The sequence below is a fragment of the Engraulis encrasicolus genome, chromosome 21, assembly GCF_034702125.1.
Source record: "Engraulis encrasicolus isolate BLACKSEA-1 chromosome 21, IST_EnEncr_1.0, whole genome shotgun sequence".
NCBI classification, from domain to species: domain Eukaryota; kingdom Metazoa; phylum Chordata; class Actinopteri; order Clupeiformes; family Engraulidae; genus Engraulis; species Engraulis encrasicolus.
Window position 1 is genome coordinate 47,152,298 of NC_085877.1, and position 20,456 is coordinate 47,172,753.

At 44.3% G+C, this 20,456-nt stretch overlaps 1 protein-coding gene across 1 annotated transcript; it reads left to right on the forward strand.

Moving 5' to 3' along the window:
• Nucleotides 1-25: 25 nt before the first annotated feature.
• LOC134437448 (macrophage mannose receptor 1-like) lies at nt 26-14,468 on the forward strand. Its single transcript, XM_063186938.1, has 6 exons — nt 26-79; nt 8,306-8,401; nt 8,510-8,660; nt 9,626-9,976; nt 13,745-14,092; nt 14,385-14,468. The coding sequence occupies exons 1-6, from the start codon at nt 26-28 to the stop codon at nt 14,396-14,398; spliced, it is 1,014 nt and encodes a 337-aa protein (XP_063043008.1). The 3' UTR covers nt 14,399-14,468.
• Nucleotides 14,469-20,456: the final 5,988 nt, after the last annotated feature.

The window sequence follows — 20,456 nt, forward strand, 5'->3', positions numbered from 1 at the left end:
TCCTGGCCTTAAATAGCTGGCTAAAATGGATACAACAGTGCGCGCCGGTGGGGGCGCGCTCTCCAAATCCGGTCCAAGGGTACGCAGATGATGTCCAACTTGCATCAAGAGACGAGGCTGTCATCCAGCAAATGCTCATGCGCACAGAGACTTTCTTACAGTGGTCTAGACTGGAGGTAAAGCCAGCAAAATGCGCTACCTTTTACGAGAGACGCAGTGGAGGAAACCGCTGGTATGCAGCAAAATCTGACAAGCCACCAGCATTTACAGTATTCCAGCAACCAATTCGAGTCTACTCACGCCACGAAACATATCCCTACCTTGGCCATAAGTTCAACGTAGCTGGTGACTGGCAAGAACAGCTGGCGGAGCTTACATATGAATACACCAACAGACTTGATCTGATAGACTCTAGCCCTCTACCCATCACAATGAAGCTACAGGCCATTAGAGAAATCGCTCTGGCAAAAATTCAACACCTATTCGCCAACGTTCATATACCGCAGAAGACACTAACTCAACTCAACAATAAGACGGTACAGTTGGTTAGGAAGTGGTTTGGCCTCAACACCCACTCAACTAGGGACATCATCTTTCAGTCTCAAAAGGACGGAGGGCTGGGTGTTACAAATGTGGAGTGGGTATATATGGCCACTAGAGCAAGTCATCTCCTTAATATGCTTAACAACAGCGACGCTGCAGTGCGAGAGATGGCGCGTGCATCGCTCATCCAACATCTTCGCAGGCGTAAAGTCCCAATTGCCACGGAGGAGGACAAGCAGTTCCTGGGATTTCAGATAAAGGAGAATGGTAAATTAAATATCAAGGCCGTGGGATTCGGTGCGAGGTCCGACTGGCTTGACCTGAATGACTTGTGTTTTCGCATGGGATTACACCTGAAATGGGAGAGATCTGACAGCGCTCCAATTACGCTCCAAAACGTTCCAACGGACCCGCTCTGCTACACTCGCGTCACTTATACAACAGGTGACACGCTCCACGACCTACCAGTAGTGGGGGCGAGACAGTCACTTCTTAAAATCCGGCGGTCCCAGAGCGCAGAACGCTGGACACATCTCAGACTGCAAGGGAAACTGGCATATTTACCATTTGCAAATCACTCCCTATCACACACAGTTTATTCCAACACTGCAATTGGCGAAGACATTCTTAAATTTACCGTTAAAGCCCGTCTCCAAGTACTACCCACCAAATCCAACCTTGCCATCTGGTACCCCTCTAGCCATGAGCCGCACTGCACTTTACATCCCACAAACCAACACAACGAGACCGTTGCACACATTTTAAATGGGTGCAACTTCTATAAAGGACTGTATGTAGCGCGACATGACAGACTCGTCAACATTATAGCCCAAGGCATTAAAGAGGCACAGGACATTTCAACGCAAATACACACAAATTGCACAGTAAAAATGAACTGGTTCAGCGACAGTCATGATGACACACTTTTAAGCAGCATTCCAAACACACCGGACATCACCATTATAGATGCTGACAATAAAAAGGTCTCCTTTGTGGAAATAGGTTGCCCCTTTGATCTGTACATGGACACTTGCTACCACTCAAAGATCCTAAAATACCAGCCACTTATGGATGTGGCCACAAATCAAGGATTCAACTGCAAGCTTATTGTTCTTGTGTTTGGCAGCCTAGGACATGTACATAGGCTTGCACTGCGTGGACTGCAAATCTGTGGACTCAATAAGGACAATTCAAAAAAGACTGCTAAATACTGCTCAATTTCTGCAACAATTGGTAGTTTAGCAATATGGCGAAGGAGGTGCCATGTCTACCCCTAAACAACTTTAAATTAACCAGGCCATTCTGACCTGTAATGTATTACATTGGACCTTATGATTCTGATCAGTCCCTACTGATTGCTATGACATTTGCTTCCATCACTATTTGGATTTGTAATGCTGCCTTCTTGGTGAGATCCAAATAAAAGTACTAAACTGTGTGTGTGTGTGTGGACACCAGGAAAAGACGAGAGGTTTAAACTGGGAGGGAGGACGGAACGTAGTATAGAACGGAGCAGCAGTGACAGAGAGACAACCTCTTCTGACCCTTACCTGAGACCACCTCTTCTGACCCTCACCTGAGACCACCTCTTCTGACCCTCACCTGAGACCACCTCTTCTGACCCTCACCTGAGACGACCTCTTCTGACCCTCACCTGAGTCGACACTTTAAAAGACACGACACGTCTATAGAAAGGACGTCCTCCCAAGACAACACCCCTCCAACACTCTCCTAAAGGACGTCCTCCCAAGACAACACCCCCTCCAACACTCTCCTGTGAAGGAGACTTTACCCAGCTGGCCAGGTAAGAAATACTGCAGATTTTCTTTTAAAAGTTTGAAGAGTGATAATTAAAAATAACTACACACACTACATCTTTAAAGTGTACTTTGTGTTGACTTTACCTGGTTAGTCAGACACCATATAGTATATACACGTTGCAGTGTTTCGTTATTGGTGGGTCAGGACCCAAAAGTGGGTTGCAGAGCTGTCGTGTAAAAATGTATTAATTCTTCCTTGTATTGCCCATCACAAGATTGAGGTAAGATGCAGTATAATGACTAAATGACTGTCATTGTTAATTCTCCTTTCCACTAGTTGATAGACGTGTTGTATGTCAGCAGAGAGAGAGAGAGAGAGAGAGAGAGAGAGAGAGAGATAGAGAGAGAGAGACAGAGAGAAAGAGAGAGGGGGAGGGAGAGAGAGCGAGAGACAGGAAGGGAGAGAGAGAGCGAGAGAGCATGTGTGCGAGAGAGAGAGGGAGGGAGGGAGGAAGAGAGAGAGAGAGAGAGAGAGAGAGAGAGAGGGAGGGAGGGAGAGAGGGGGAGAGAGAGAAAGAGAGAGACAGAGAAAGCATGTGTGTGAAAGAGAGAGAGAGAGAGAGAGAGAGGGAGAGAGAGAAAGACAGAAAGAAAGAGGGAGGGAGAGATAGAGATGGAGGGAGGGAGAGAGAGTGAGAGTGAGAGAGAGAGAGAGAGAGAGAAAGAGAGAGCACGTGTGCGAGAGAGAGAATGAGAGAAAAGAGAGAAGGAGGGAGGGAAGGGATTGAGGGAAGGAGAGAGAGAGAGAGAGAGAGAGAGAGAGAGAGAGAGAGAGAGAGAGAGAGAGAGAGAGAGAGAGAGAGAGAGAGAGAGAGAGCATGTGTATATAGCAGTGTTTCTTAATTGGTGGGCCGTGACCCAAAAGTGGGTCGCAGAGCTGTGGTGTAAAAATGTATTAATTCTCCTTTTTATTGCCTGTCACAAAATTGAGACAAGATGCAGTAATGAATAAATGTCTGTCATTGTTAAACCTCCTTTCCAGTAGTTGTCAGCATAAAATGCAAATGCTGAGAGAGAGGCGGGGGAGAGACAGAGAGAGAGAGAGAGATAGAGAGAGAAAGAGAGAGAGAGGGAGGGAGGGAGAGAGAGATAGAGACGGGGGAGAGAAAGAGGGAGACAGAGAGAGCATGTGTGCGAGAGAGAGAAAGAGAGAAGGGGAGGGAGAGAGAGATAGAGAGGGAGGAAGAGAGAAAGCGAGAGAGCATGTGTGTAAGAGAGAGAGCGAGAGAGGGAGGGAGGGAGGGAGAGAGAGAGGCGAAGGGAGAGATAGGGGGGGAGAGAAAGAGAGCATGTGTGTGAAAGAGAGAGAGAGGGGGAGGGAGAGAAAGACAGAAAGAGAGAGGGATAGATAGATAGATAGATAGATAGATAGATAGATAGATAGATAGAGAGAGAGAGAGAGAGAGAGAGAGAGAGAGAGAGAGAGAGGGGGGGTATAGTGTGTGTGTGTGTGTGTGTGTGTGTGTGTGTGTGTGTGTGTGTGTGTGTGTGTGTGTGTGTGTGTGTGTGTGTGTGTGTGTGTGTGTGTGTGTGTGTGTGTGTGTGTGTTGGGTGTACAGGTGTAGCTCTCCACTGACAGGACAGGTGAGGGGGAGGAGTCAGAGTTAGACCTCTTTACACATAGCCCAAATCAGACCACGATTACGGTCCGTGCATATTTTGGTAATTAGATTTTCCCTTTATGAATCGGAATTAAAAAACAAAAAACGACTGGTGAAGTATATCAATCTACATTTCTAGCCGTTTTTATCGATGTAGCAAACCAACTGCACCTAAATTACAACTCAATATGCTCTTAACGACCTAGGCACGTGTTTTTTTCCCACACACAGCTTGTCCTCGTGTTGTTGTGCTTATGGTCGAAATAGAACATAATAATTTGAACCCAGGCACCATAACCACATGCATCATAGTTGTTTGGGTAACACTTTATTTTAGGGATACATATATTATCACTAATACATACAATATTAATGCCTGTGCCATGTAAGCAAAATAAGACAGTTGTTAAGCATGTATTCACAAATGTCTTGTTCATGCCCAATTAGGGATTTATTACTAATATAACCTTAGTAAGGACCAGTAAGCCTATATTTCTATTCATTAGTAAGTAGTAAGTGGCAGAATACAATGTGTATAAGCTCCCGACACACTGTGTGAACAAACCCTGAACAGTGTGTAAACAGATGCGGAATAAGGGTCCCTATTCTAAAGTGATGCATTGGTCAGCCCAGATGGCTCAGGGCCTCCGCACTACCAAAGTCCCCCTCGTTACCTAGGGCCCCCACACCACCCAGGCCCGCACAACGTAGTCCCCCCAAGCTACAAAGTGTAAGGGTATATTATATAACACTTACCCAGCTGAGTCATCTAGTTTTCTCTTTTTCATACATATTAAGGAAGGTTACAGGAGCCTTTATATAGCAAGGATTGAATGTAGGGCCTACACTTGTCAATGGCGGTGGGTTGGTGAGATGTAATTTTTTTCATTTTTAATTGCGAAAACCCCCAAAATAAATGCAGAACATTAGAATACTAGTTTTGAAGCAAAACTAATATATTCTTTTGTGATAATTAAGTTAATGTTTGAGAACATTAGCTTCAAGAAGTCCAGTGCATGATGGGTACGCAATCTAGGTCAACAGACAACCTACCCAGCTCTGAGCCTACGTCCTTAGCTCCTCCCCTCACTCCTGCAATTTACGTGCCATGAACGTAACAACAGATATATTATCATTGCATCATTGGCCATAATTGCATTTCTGACTAAGGGCGTTCCCATTATGCAGTGCACTTGTTGGTGCTAAGTTTCTCAAACATTAACTTATTTATCACAAGGGAATAGCTTAGTTTCGCTTCCATAGACAGAGTCAGGGCCCTAGGTAGTGTGGGGGCCAATGCTTCACTTTAAAATAGGGACCCTTATTCCACATCTGTTTTCACACTGTTCAGGGTTTGTTCACACATTGTATTCTGGCCCTTACTGCTTACTCATAAATAGAAATCTAGGTCTACTAGGTCCTTACTAAGGTTATATTGGTAATAAATCCCTTATTGTGCATGAACAAGACATTTGCGAATAAATGTCTAACAACTGTCTGATTTTGCTTAGTACATGCCTGACAAATTACTTACTAAGGCATTAATATTATATGTATTAGTGCTAATAGATGTATCCCTAAAATAAAGTGTTACTGTTGTTTGTAGTCTATATTTTGTACATCCAAAAGTTCGATCAAAAATCTTCTTTTACGGAGGGAAATGCACCTTCGTGATGACCACAGGTATCAAGGGACGTCTTCATATGCTCAACAGCCATTGGGTAACGCAGTCCGGCAGCAGTGGCCATTAGCATAAACTTCAAGGGAGCTCAACTTCTTGACGAATCCCAACATGCTTTGCGAGTCCGGCAACGACGATCTAACGGATTTCATTGAAAATTAATTGAATCCGTTAGTACGGCTTGCGTCAAATTGAACAATGGACGAGTACCGTAAGTGTAACTTTTGTCAGAGCGACCTGCTACGTGTGTCATGGAAAATACTTCTCACACAAAAAAACACTTTATATACCATATTCAGATTTGTATAAACTGCTGGACTGTGTAGATTTTGAGACGGGCATGCAATGGGCAGAGCGCAAAATACGTCATCCTACATTGTGCCCCTTTAAACAAAGTTTAATTCAACATCTCACAAAAACGCAATTCAAATGTCATTTGTCCATTTACAATCCGGATATGAAATGAGGAAAACTCTCTCTCTCTCTCTTTCTCAACAATTACACCATTTGCCTGATGTCTGGGTTACAGGGGGATGGGCGGCAAAAGAGAAGGAAATAATGAAGAATCAACAATTGAATCCTTCAGGAGTGATTGACCAGCTGATTATTTAATACATGATGCTTTGATACAATACACACATTCCAGAGGAGAAAATATGACATGAGTTTGCAGAGGAGAACATATGACATGAGTTTGCAGAGGAGAACATATGACATGAGTTTGCAGAGGAGAAAATATGACATGAGTTTGCAGAGGAGAACATATGACATGAGTTTGCAGAGGAGAACATATGACATGAGTTTTTGTAGTTGTAGAGAGTTACTTGTGCACAATCCCTGGTGCTGAACAAAAAGATTACGTATTTTTTGAAAAAAGGTTCGCACACTCACACAGAAGAAAAAATAACTTAAAGAAGAAAAAAATCCAAAGGAGTGTGCGAACTCTGGGACATTGTAATGCTCACTGAAAAAAAATAACTATCATAGTACTACATGACTATGAGCCTTTAGTAATACAATTGGGAGGGAAAGTAATCTCATCGCCCCCTGCTGGCAACGTTCCAAGCCCCTGCAACAAATGGATCAGTTTTTTCTTTGAAAAATTACATCTCGGCCCTGACGACGAAGTAGAAGTAGTGGCAGTCATATTATAGGCAAGTTGGCCCGTTTTATCGAATCAGGTGGTAAAATGTTCGGTTTTTCACTGATCTGAACTGATTTAAATATTCTTTAAAAAGCTAATACAGAACTACACTGACTGGCATGTGTGACGTGTTTACTCCATGTAATTAGCATAGCCAAATTAGCATAGCCAAACATGAGCCAGAGAGGTGGTTACTCGTCACCACAGAAGCCATCATATCTACTAGAGAAGTTAAAACCAAACCAAAATGATCGCGTGTATATATGTTTAATAAGAAGACAATGTGGAACTCACAGGATTACAAGAATGTGAAGATATGCAAAGAACTTGCGTTCATTCGCGTTCATTTGTTTCTCTGTGTTGTCAACGAGGCGCGAAGCACAGCATGCTGGGAGCTGTAGTCCGTTTCCAACCAGATTGGCACAATTTCTATTTTTCTTAAAAGGGCAAAAAATGACTTAAGATTTTCACAGGTAGTAGTTCATCCTATTGTGTACGCTGAAAAATGGTGTTATAGTTCCTAGTCATATCTTTGTGGGATTTTTTTTAAAACTCGTCTATGGGAGTTTCAATAGGATCGCCCTGGTGTTTGGAACGTAACCGCTAGGATCGCTGTTTTCCACTTTCCCTCCCAATAGGACTTATTGCCATTCTGGTAACAGCTAATTTATAACAGGGCAGGGGCAGTGTCCTACCCGGTTAAACTGTTGTTTTAATATTTTTGTACATTTTGTTTTCAGTGATGGCTCACGGGTGGTGTTTCCTCCTGCTCACCCTAGGTAGGTACAGTATACGTGTGTGTGTGTGTGTGTGTGTGTGTGTGTGTGTGTGTGTGTGTGTGTGTGTGTGTGTGTGTGTGTGTGTGTGTGTGTGTGTGTGTGTGTGCTTGTGTGTGTGTGTGTGCGCGCGCATGTGCCAGAATTGATTTGGGAAGATGTGGTGCAAAGGAATTGCTATATTTTTAAAGCCACAAAAGCATTCACAAAGCTTATTGTCAGAAATGTAAGAGAAGTGTGTGTGTGTGTGTGTGTGTGTGTGTGTGTGTGTGTGTGTGTGTGTGTGTGTGTGTGTGTGTGTGTGTGTGTGTGTGTGTGTGTGTGTGTGTGTGTGTGTGTGTGTGTGTGTGCGCAAGAGAACTGGCAAGCAGGTTACCAGAAATGTATATTAGAACACACACACACACACACACACACACACACACACACACACCAGAAACACACTTAGTGGAGAAGATGAAGTTGAGTTGCCTGGTCTCGTTCATATTTTATTTAAACAAAATAAACTAAATATAATATAATGAATAACAATTAGTCATTTTATTTTACCACAATACACTTAAAATAATAAATAACAAGTATTGGTTATAATCGGTAATAATAATCGTTTTAAACATAAATAATAATTACTATTTAAAAAAAAAACCCACAATACACTTTAAAAGGAATTCTCTCTCTCTCTCTCTCTCTCTCTCTCTCTCTCAGCTGTGTGTGGTCTCTCCTCCTCTGAGCCACGTCAGTTCCATTTTGTGAACGACCTGAAGAACTGGACAGCAGCTCAGCAGTACTGCAGAGAGGAGTTCACTGACCTGGCCACCATAGACAACATAGCAGATATAGATGAGATCAAGAGAGAGATTCAGAATGCAGATGTTGGGAAGGGGGCCTGGATTGGGCTGGAGTATGGGAACCGAAACAAGTGGCGGTGGTCTCTGGCTAGCAAGAGTTTCTACGGAGAGAATGAAGCCGAGTTCCGGAACTGGGATGAAAAGCAGCCAAGTCTCCAACCTGAGGAAGAGTATGTGGGCATTAACCAGGAGGGAAAGTGGCATGACTTTGGAAAAAGTCAAAACTGTTCCTTTGTCTGCTACAATGGTAAGACACCATCTTGATTCCTCCCATAGATATGAACTCTAGGTGCTGCATTGACCATTGACCTCATTTATATTGGAACGAATGGCTGAAGTCAGATCGGCGCCATCTTTAGCCAGTATACTGCTGCCATCAATTGGTGACAGGGCAATACACACTATTTCCTGCAGGTGGCAGTATCATCTATGCAGGGCTAGACTGACGTTAACAAAAAAAAAATGCCCTGGCCATTTTAGGTGTACACCGGCGCCTCACACAAGTCTGCAGTCCATGATAAAGATGGACTAATGGCCTGCTCCCTCTAAACAGTGGGCTTGTCAAAATACCCAAGCACATCATATTGTCATATTATCATATTATCACCCGGTGAGCAGAGGGAACGTCTTCTGATTGGCTGAGCAGGTGTCCTTTATTCCCTGGTAGCAGGACACCTATGATGTCATGCAGGCGTCTAAATTGCTTCTTTTCTAACTTTCTATCGAAGTGCCGTTACTAATTCTATCGCATCTGGTTGTCTAGTCAAGACCGCATCGGTAGTTCTATCGCATCTGGTTGTCTAGTCAAGACCCCGCTACTAATTCTATCGCATCTGGTTGTCAAATCAAAAACCCAGTCGTCAATTCTATCGCATTTGGTTGTCAAGTCACCTCAACGTTCTCCGCGCGTCCTTACATGCCTCCGATAGAGGCGCGTCTCACTAGATTATGAAGTGGTGCCCATAGCAACGTACCAAGCGCAGTGGTTAATCTACTCTCTCACGAAGCCTACATATTAATAAATTAATACTTAAATGCTGGTACCCGGGTGATAAGCGGGTGGCTGCGCCGTCGGGCTGTTAGAACGCTCTGCCTTGTCCATTATTTCCCTTGATATCGGGACACCTCATCGGCTGCTATTCCATACTCATGCCTGACTGTTAAACTGAGCATGTTTTCCGCATTAACTATGACACATACATTGCATTACAGAGAGAAACTCCACACACCCCTATGTGCTGGTTGAAAACAAGATGACGTGGACAGAAGCCCAGAGTCACTGCAGAGACGAATACACAGACCTGGCCAGCGTGAGGAACCAGGCAGAGAATAACAAGATCAAAGACCTAATCAAGTCGGCCACTGGTGCAGGACAGTTCTTCTGGATTGGCCTGTTCAGAGAGGCATGGGAGTGGTCGGATGGACAGAATGAGGCGGAGTTCTGGAACTGGGGCCCAAATCAGCCAGAAGGAAGAACTGGTGAAGTCTGCGTGGTTTTTAGAAAAGATGGAAAGTGGTTTGATCGCTTCTGCAATAAGACTCATGCCTTCGTCTGCTACAACGGTGAGCTTCTCAATTCCCCAATTTATTTCAGAATGCTCAGTGGCACAAATCACATGCGTTTGTCACATTAATTCCTGAGGTTAGACTGCTAGTTGTCTTGCATTCCTGACATATACATTTCTACAGGTACAAGCTCTATAATGCAGCTATGCAGTAGTATAATATATGTAGGTAATATAATTAACCATAATGCATACTTTCCTACAGAGACAAATTCCGCACATGCCAACGTACTGGTTGAGGAAAGAAAGAACTGGGCAGATGCTCAGACATACTGCAGAAACCAACACACAGACCTAGCCAGCGTGAGGGACCAGGCAGAGAATGACAAGATCAAAGACCTGATACAAAACATAGCCTTTGGAAATGGTGAGGGTAACAAAGTCTGGATCGGCCTGTTCAGAGATCCCTGGGAGTGGTCAGATGGCAGCAGCTCTTCCTTTCGCCACAAGTGGACGGTGGAATGATGTAAGCTGCCACCATGACGCAAGGTTCATCTGCTATGAAGGTGAGTTAACACACCACCATAACTGCCTGGTTGGCCTTATATTGTGTTTGTGATTCTTAATCAGATAATTTCTTAATGACTCTCCTCTTTCATGATTTTCTATTAAACTAATGCTTGAGCTGCTCTTGTCTAAGGCCAGAGTCTTGACATGATGTGTATGTGTGTACTCAACTTTACTGAAAAAAAACAACTATCCCTTATTTGCATCTGCAGTTGTTGTTCTATATATTTCCTGTGCACTTTGTATCTGCTTGTGATGTTGGCTATGATTATGTCCTCGATTGTGAGTCGCTTTGGTTATAAAGCGTCTGGCAAATGCGGTATAATGTAATGTAATGTAATTTATATGGGTGTTTAGTCCAATGCTGATGTTTGGCCTTAAGCCTCGTTTACACACGTCGCTACTATTTATTCGCTCAGCGAATGAAGTCAATAGAAAGTCTATTTGTTCAAGCGAGGCGAGTAGGTGAGAAGTGTACAAGCGATGCGATGTGGGCGGATTCCGGGTTGAAAATACTTTCACTTTGAGCGAGGCAAGTAAGCAAGTTACCAATTGGAATGCAGAGTTTGCTATACTTCTCGGCTTTGCATTGGCAGTTAAACCCAATGGGAATGTTTAGCGAACGTTCCATGAACGAGTGGCGAGTAGACGAGTGAGCGATAAGCTAGTATTGTATGTGAAAGTAGCTTTAGTGCGTTTATTGATCTTAAATTAAATGCTGGTGTGTTTGTGGGATTTTAGGCCTCGATTGCAGCAGTTAAGCCCCCCAGGCTGTTAGGCAGTTAATGACTCTTTAGTAAGCGAGGGTTTAGATCTTGAGTCCTTGACAGCTGTATACGTTTTTGCAGGCCTTTAGTTCTAGTAATCCCTTACTAGATCGGTAGTATCCCTTACGAAAATCGGCGTAAAGGCGAGATTGACAGTTGCGATTCTCCCCTGTGTGTGTGTGGCACAACTCGACCTCACAACCCGACGGATATGATTTTAAAGGTGTGCAGTTTGAGCCTGACGTATACCCTGAATCCAGAGACATCTGCAGGGGGGCGCTGTTAGGGGTTGGGCTGACTGGGCAGTTGCCAGGGTCGGCCTTCGAGAGGGGCTGGCACCCTCGTGAAGACCTGCCTGCGGCAAAAACTTAAAGGGACACTGTGTGAGATTTTTAGTTGTTTATTTCCAGAATTTATGCTGCCCATTCACTAATGTTACCTTTTTCATGAATACTTACCACCTCCATCAAATTCTCAAGTATTCACTATGACTGGGAAAATTGCACTTTTCATACATGAAAAGGGCAATCTTCTCCATGGTCTGCCATTTTGAATGACCTAAAATAGCAATTTTTAGCTGCAAAAATGACTGTACTTGGAACATACTAGAACACATTTGTTTATTACATAGTAAACTTTCATGTAAATATCAAATTTGGCAATAGGCAGCCCAGTTTCAATGAGCAGCATAGTTGCAGTACCTTATTGGACCATTTCCTGCACAGTGTCCCTTTAAAATTACTCCCAAATCAGTTGTAGACTTGTTATTTCCGTGTTAATATGTGATAACTTTTTTTTTACATCATTTAACATGTTTGTTGTGTTTGTCTGGACTCCCTCAGATCTCCCTACAGTGGTGGTGGTGTCTCCTCAGAGTCCATTTTACCCTGGAGATGTCGTCACCCTCAGGTGTGACATACCCAAGTACACAGGCCAGCATCAATATGGCTGGATGAAGAACAACAGCCAAGTTTCTGGTGAGACCAGTCAGAGCATCACCATCACACTCCCACAGGTGGCAGGCCAGTACCAGTACCAGTGCCACAGGAAGAGAGGACATTCTCCAGTGAATCCCTACATCAGTGAGCCTGTTACCATTGAACACCAGGGTGAGTCAACATTCAACAATGCTTACTGAAACATATGACATTACATTTTATAATCACTACACTAAGGTTGCGTTCGGATCAGAAGGCAGTTACTCGATGACTCCCACCCCCTACATAGACAGGTCTCTGATCAGACAGGTGAAGTTAGCTGATGAGGCGGCCGTAACGAATGGCACTAACGAGTGTGCTGCCCTGCGCATGTGATGTTACGGCGATTCTATGGCGGGAATTACGTTCATCACATTAGCGCTTAGCTTACGCATGCTATTTTGAGCGGTGAATGACCGCCAGACGGAATCGTAAAATAGGCTATAAATAGATCTAGTGACAATATATTTAGACACTACAATGTTGATTTATCGCTTCAATTCTCAATATCTACGTACATAAGTGTCAGAATAAAGAGCATTATAAGGTAGTAGCTTGGGTGGTAGCCATATTTGTTTTTAGGGAACCCTGTTGAGAGGGAGGTAGCGCACAGTATTTTGGGGACAAAGCAGTACCAAGTCAGCATCTGATGTTGCCCTCAAATATCCCCGTTACGCCCACAATTGCAGTGAACTGCCAAGGGAGGAAATAGAGCAATTTTTCATTTCGAATCACACTTGCTGACTTGCTGTCCAGTTATCTCACTGGAAGGACAGCTGCCTTCCCTGTTTCGAACGGAGCCTTGATGTATAATTTGTCATTATTCCTCAGCTCTCCCGACTGCCACAGTGGTGGTGGTGCCTCCTCCTCCCTTCTACTCTGGAGATGTCGTCACCCTCAGGTGTGACATACCAGAGTACTCAGCCTGGCATCAGTATGTCTGGCTAAAGGACAACAGTTCAGTTTCTGGTGAGACCAGTCAGACCATCAACATCACACTCCCAGAAGATGTGGGTCAGTACCAGTGCTACAGGCAGAGAGGGAATCTCTTGAACACATCTTCAGTAAGCAGCTCTGTTCCCGTTCTCAACAATGGTGAGTTTACTGTAAAAGTCATTGGTTCATTACTGACAATTGCCTTTGCTATTGTGAGCTTTTGCAGTATAGTGTAGACCAGTGCGTCTTAACCTTTTTTTGAACACATGGCCCCTGGACCTCATCATAAGCCTCCGACTTCCTCCATGACCTCATCATAAGCCACCATGACCACCTCCCACCTCCCAAATGTCAGGCTAAATATCTACTTAAATCATATGAATCAACAATAAAAAATAATTGTAAGTCAGTTCATATTCGTCAGGTATACAGCACATATTCAAATATTGTCCTTGTATCAGGGGCACAGATAGGTTTTTTGAACTGAGGGAGACAAAGCTGTCAAAGTCATGAAGCTAACATAGAAACACACATCCTAAAAACAATAACCATGCGTTGTCATCTTCTTGTTATCCTCAGACAAGCTGGTCCTGGTGAAGGAGCAAAAGACCTGGAAGGAGGCTCTGGAGTACTGCAGACAGCACCATGAGGACCTGGTGTCTGTGTCCTCTGAGCAGATCCAGCGCTGGGTGGCGGGGTGGGCCAAAGGAGCTTCGACTCCCAACGTGTGGGTGGGCCTGCGCTACTCCTGCAACTTGGGCTTCTGGTTCTGGGTCAGTGGAGAAATAATCTGCTATGACAACTGGGTCTCAAATCAGGAGAGAGATCAGGGCTGTTCATACAAGGTGGGGGCCGTGAGGAAAGATGGGGGCAAGTGGGGCAGCTTTAAAGAAACTGACACACTCAACTTCATCTGCACCAAGGAAGGTGAGTCTGTTTGGACTTGATGTGTGTGTGTGTGTGTGTGTGTGTGTGTGTGTGTGTGTGTGTGTGTGTGTGTGTGTGTGTGTGTGTGTGTGTGTGTGTGTGTGTGTGTGTGTGTGTGTGTGTGAGAGAGGTTATATGTATAGCATGTGAGCCTACTCCCTGTTTGGTTAATATCTCTCTCTCTCTCTCTCTTATCTCTCTCTCTCTCTCTCTCTCTCTCTCTCTCTCTCTCTCTCTCTCTCTCTCTCTCTCTCTCTCTCTTCTCTCTCTCTCTGTTCCTGTCCTCATTCAGGACAATGGAACTGAGGCCTGGAGAAATCTCATCAGTAGAGGCTGGAGTTGGTCCTGATGAGAGGGATGGAGACTCTGGAGTCGGTCCTGATGCGAGGGATGGAGACTCTGTGTCCTCAGGGTCCTAATGCTTCCAGATTTCATTCCAAACAAACACACCATAATTACTACTAGGGCTTTAACGATACACTCAACTTAAAATTTGGCTCGTATCACCATCTTTGACCAATGGCCATTTTTAAATGTTTCTTTTTCAATGAATTAATTTGCTTTTTTCCCATTTGCCAACATTCTAAAATAAAATGAACACTAAAACAAAATAAACACCGATAGTTTATGGGTAGAACAGGTTACAAGAGGCTACTATTAATTAAGAAAAAGAAAAAGAAAAGATGGTTGAGTGAATTCCAAACAAACGCCCCACTATTCCACATGTACTAGATATTGTTCTGGTGCCCTCTACTACTCCCCTGGCTCAGTTCAAACAACCCCAATATGTAGTCTATTACCCCCCTGGCTCAGTTCAAACAACCCCAATATGTAGTCTATTACCCCCCTGGCTCAGTTCAAACAACCCCAATATACAGTAGTGTGATTGAGGTTTTTACAGGTTATAGATTACAGTTATTCTCGGTGGTTCTAATGGGTGATAAAGGTCATTGTAGACTCTTAGTTATATGATTGTAGTGATGGGTGTCTATGGGTAAAGGCTTGAGTATATTGTAGGCTTGAGTCTTGGTGTGGTATTTGTCATAACATTTGTGGGTTTCTGGTTGCTGTTTATTGTCTTAAAGGGACACTGTGCAGGAAATGGTCAAAAAAGGTACTGCAACTATGCTGCTCATTGAAACTGGGTTGCCTATCACCAAATTTGATCTTTTCATGAACGTTTACTAAATAATAAACTATTTTTTTTTTGAGTATGGCCCAAGTACAGTCCTTTTTGCAGCTAAAAATGGCTATTTTTGAAAATTCAAAATGGCGGACCATGGAGAAGATCCCCCTTTTCATGTATGAAAATTGCTATTTTTTCAGTCATAATGAATACTTAGAATTTGATGGTGGTGGTAAGTATTCATGAAAAAGGTAACATTAGTGAATGGGTAGCATGAATTCTGGAAATAAACAACTAAAAATCTCACACAGTGTCCCTTAATATTGTGATTGCAGTGATTGGGTTAACTGGTAATGGTTTGTGCTTCTTCTGGCTGATTCTTAGTAATGAGATTGAAGTGATGTTATATACAGATGATTTTTTATTAGTATGGAGGTTGGGTTAAGGCAGGCGGTACGCTTGCTGCGATCTGTAAATTACGCGCGTCACCGCGAGCAACCGAATGCACATGCTTGCTTCAAAAGCAAGTTGACCAAGACGCAAAATACTGGCGGTATCATCCAGAGAGCAGAGAGCACGCAGCATTGCGATGCGGAAATTGGAAACTCAGACGGTAAGGAAGACAAAAATCAAAAAGAGGGGCTCCCTGGGCAAGCAAACAATACTGCTACTATATACCTGTATTTGCACACTCCTTTTTCAAAGTGCAATAAGGAAGTATGATCGCAAATGTTTGTAATTTCGGACAAACTCAATGAGACGCTCTTAAAAGTTGCTGCCATTGTCGTTTTCATCAGAAGCACACGTGTGGAACTGTGCAGTCTTTCTTACGATAGCCCCCAGCGAGTTTGAAGATATCGCACCTGACGCACACATATGGCTGCCGTGTCCAACGCGCGCAAAATTGACATTAAAAATGCATATTAGCGCATTCATGAACGAATAGCGCACGCGCACATGTATCCAACAGCAAGCATGCCAAGAACTTAATATAAGAGATCATTGTGGTTACCATAGGTTAGGGTTTAAGGTGATTTTTATTCAAGTGTAGTGAAATCATTTATGGGTTACAGTTTAAAACTAGAAATGCACTCAGAGAGTTCAGACCTCCGCCGTTAAGGAAGCTGTCTGCCTTCTTTTTGTGGAGTTAGAAACTGCAATGTGAAAGTTTGCTTGTCCCGCAAAAACGGTTTGCAGTCACTAGGGGCGTCTAGATTTCTAGGCTAGCAAAGGTGGAGAATCTTTTTTTAAATTCTGGTTCCGGTTCGTGATCCGGATCACCACCAAAATTGATTTCCAACAAGTCCACAAAGTTTCATCCAAATCCGTTCATAAGTTTTTTTTAGTTATCATATTGAGGAACAAACAGACAGACAAACCAATTCGACCGAAAACATAACGTCCTTGGCGTAGGTAATTATTGTAGAATCTTAGTATTGTGTTTGCAAGAACATTATTTGAGGGTTGTGTGTAATTTTTATTCCGCCGTTGTAAGAGAGTGATTGAAGGAATTTTATGGGTATTTATGTAACAGGTTGGACTGTTCGGGGTGGGTGCAATGACTGGGCCGTGACCATAGGGGAGCTGTGGCGCTGAGGGATAGGAAGTGCCCGGTCATAAATGATGGCTTCCTTTAAAAACAGGAAGTTGGAGGTGCCGGGCCTCTTTGGTCTCCATTGTGAAGGGGGTAAGGTTGGTGGCGTGCAGCTTTATTTTCTTTTGAGTGCCTGTGTTGTGTGAAAGATATTGAGTGTGTTTATGTGTTGAGACTGTGTAACTTACCTGGTTAACTTACCTTGGTGACTCACCTGACTCTCCTGTAGCTGGGTTCCGTTGGTGTTGTGTGAGTGCATGAGTGCAGTCTTAATGTGTGATTGAAGGTTTGTGTGTGTGTGTGTTTGATTCATTCTGTTTTGTTTGTCTCAGACAGGGTGGCCAACCTGTGCTGGGACACTGTGCGCCACCAATTACTCTAGCCAGCGGCCCAGTGAGATAGTTGTTATTGGTAATGTGTGTTGATTTTATGCTTTTAGATATTATGTGTTAAACTTTAATAAAGATAATTATATTTAAAACATAGTCTATTTAATTAGTTGGGTTTTAAGCTTGTGCATCGTGGGCCACTGGCTGGGGTGAGGGGTTAGCTGCTCACCACAGTCTTATTTATTTAATGTTTGTTGGGGTTTTACTCTTAACAGTTTGCAGTGCCTTTAACCCTTTGCATGCTGATATATTGTGTGTCTTTAGTCATAGGATTTGTAGTGGCTATAGTATTGTAGTGTTTCCTGTTTGCATTGATACCCCTGTAGGTGAGCAGCTATTCCTCCGATCCTCCCATTTGTCTTCTGTGTCCCTTGTTTCAATAAACCCCCATATACATTTGATTTGTGTCTTTGGTCTTCTGTGGTGTCCACGACTTACTGGTGTCTGAACTTGTTACATCTTTGGCGTAGTCTGCAGCACCAGTAATTTTTTAAAGTCGTACACCATTGAAGATGTCTCAAAACGAAAATGAGGGAGTTGGGAGACCAAGAGCTTTGTCTATGCCATCTTTCTTTCCATACATGATGCCTTGTTCTAGATTCTCAGGGGGGAGAGGGGCAAATGACATTTCTTTTAAACAATGGAAAAGTGATTTGGAAATGTGGTTTCGAATGTGTGCTGTACCAGAAGAAAACCAAACTGATTGGGTTATTAACTGCTTAGATGGGGAAGCAAAGCGGGAGATAGCCATTTTACCTGACACTGACAAAGACACAGTAGCTAAAGTTTTCAAAAAGCTTAAAGATTTGTATGCTAGCCCTGCCTCTGCCTCAGTCACTCGCTCGCTCTTTTTCAATTGTAGGCAACACTCTGAAGAGGGTGTGAGAGGCTTTGCGCTCCGCCTACAGGAGTGTTGGCAAAAAATGATGGTGAAGGACGCTGCCAATATCCTGAACCCAGAGGTGCTGATGCGAGACCAGTTCATCTCTGGACTTTCGGATGAAGGGCTGAAGAGGGACCTGAGGCTAAAGGTAACATTGAATAATGACCTTAAATTTTCAGACGTGAAGACTGAGGCAGTGCTGCGTGCCGGGTTGGAGGAAGAGGGCCATGCCTATTGTGGAGCAGTGAGGAATGCCACACAAAAGCAACCTTGGGAGGACGATCTTAAGAAACTGAAAGTGGAACTGAAAGCAGAGCTGTCAAAGGAAGTCGAAGTCCAAGTGAACAATCTCCCCCAGACCCTCCTGCAGGGTATTAGAGAAGAGTTCCAGAAATCAAGACAGCAGGGGAGTTCCCAGAGCAATGGCTCGCTGCAGGCCCCCCAAAGGTCACGGAGCTATTCCCCAGCCCCGAGACACCAACGGGCAGGTCGACAGCCAAGGCCCCGTGAGTATGATGAACAAGGGCGCCCCATATGCTTTAACTGTGGAGCCCCTGGTCACATCGCCCGCAATTGCCCTAAGCAGAACCCACAGCCCACTTTAAACTAGTGCCCCCTGCTGTTGAGGATCAAACGGTAGGCCCACTTGTAAATGATCCACTACATGCACCTCCTAGGTCACAGGAAAAGTCATGCCCCACCCCTCACCAAGTAGTGTCTGCAGTAAACCCTACACATCTCAAACCAGTCTCTCATTCTGCTGTCACCCCTCCACCAACAAACCAGTCCCCCTCGACACTGCCCATGGCAAAACCTGACCCACCCCATACAAGTTCCCTGTCATTGCATGTAGCTAACTCCACAGCTGAAAATGCCCCTTCAAGCACAAGTCTGCCCTCTTGTGATCTTGTTGGGGAATGCCCCATGATACAGGTGTCCATGGATGGAGTTGCTGTCTCGTGCCTGCTGGATACTGGCTCCCAAGTATCCATGATGCGTCAGGACTGGTTTGAAGAGCATTTCGGAAAGAATGGTCAACGGCTAAAGGATCCAACCTCCTGGCTAAAGCTGAGAGCAGCCAATGGCAAAGAAATACCATATCTGGGGTATGTAACGCTTCAGGTGGACGTTGCTGGTGTAAGCCTAGAGAATGTGGGAGTAATCGTAGTCAAAAATTCATGTCTGACAGTGTCTGCACTAGTGGGGATGAATATCATCAAAGAAGTTTGGCAGATCTTGTTCCAGAACAGTGCCCCCTGTGATGTCAAAAGGCAACCACCATTGAACACCTTTGGAAAAGTCATGTGGCAGAAAGCTATGCACATCTGCCAAAAAGAACACCGCTTCACCTCACCAGAGGGGTTCGTGGGCTATGCCCGTCTGGCCAGTCGGCGCCCTGTAACAGTTCCAGGTAATCGTGAGGTGCTCTTGAACTGTAAAGCTCGAAAAGGACCTTGTGGTCGAAGTTACGAAGCTCTCATGGAGCCGCTGCCCACCAGAGACGGACTGCTGGTGGCTCGCTCCCTGGTGAATGTGAACAATGGTCAAATGCAGGTGCGTGTCCGAAATATCAGTAATACACAAATGACCTTGTACCCATACCAAAGATTGGGAGAATTGGTGACATTAAATGTGTGTGAAGTGTTTGATGACTGTCCTGACTTGCAGTTGGTCCCCAATGAAGCCAGTGGGGTGCCAGTAAATGCAGTGGAAGCAGGTAATGTGAACGCCAACCCACCACCTCAATTTGACCTAGAAGGGGTTCAATTGTCAGCTGAGCAAAAAGAAAAACTGGCCACACTGTTGACTACACATCAGTCTGTCTTTTCACAGCATGAGGAGGACTATGGCTGCACGGAGACCATCCTACATGAGATACCAACAGGGGATGCAGCCCCAATCAGACAGAGATATCGACAGATCCCTCCAAATCTGTACGGTGAGGTCAAGGCTTTGATTAAACGAATGTTGGATGCCGACATAATCAAACCCAGCTCAAGTCCATGGTCCTCTCCTATAGTCCTAGTACGGAAAAAGGATGGCTCCATTCGGTTTTGTGTAGACTATAGGCAGCTGAACCAAGTAACCCGAAAAGACTCATACCCCCTACCCCGGGTGGAAGAAGCACTAGCCAGCTGAAAGAAGGCCCGCTGGTACTCGACCCTTGATCTTGCGTCAGGTTACTGGCAAGTCAAAATGCACCAAAAAGATATGGACAAAACGGCTTTCACCACTCCTATGGGGCTATTTGAGTTCCAACGAATGCCATTCGGACTGTGCAATGCACCGGCAAGCTTCCAACGCCTGATGGAGAGCTGCTTGGGAGATCAAAACTATCAATCATTGTTGATTTACCTTGATGATGTGATTGT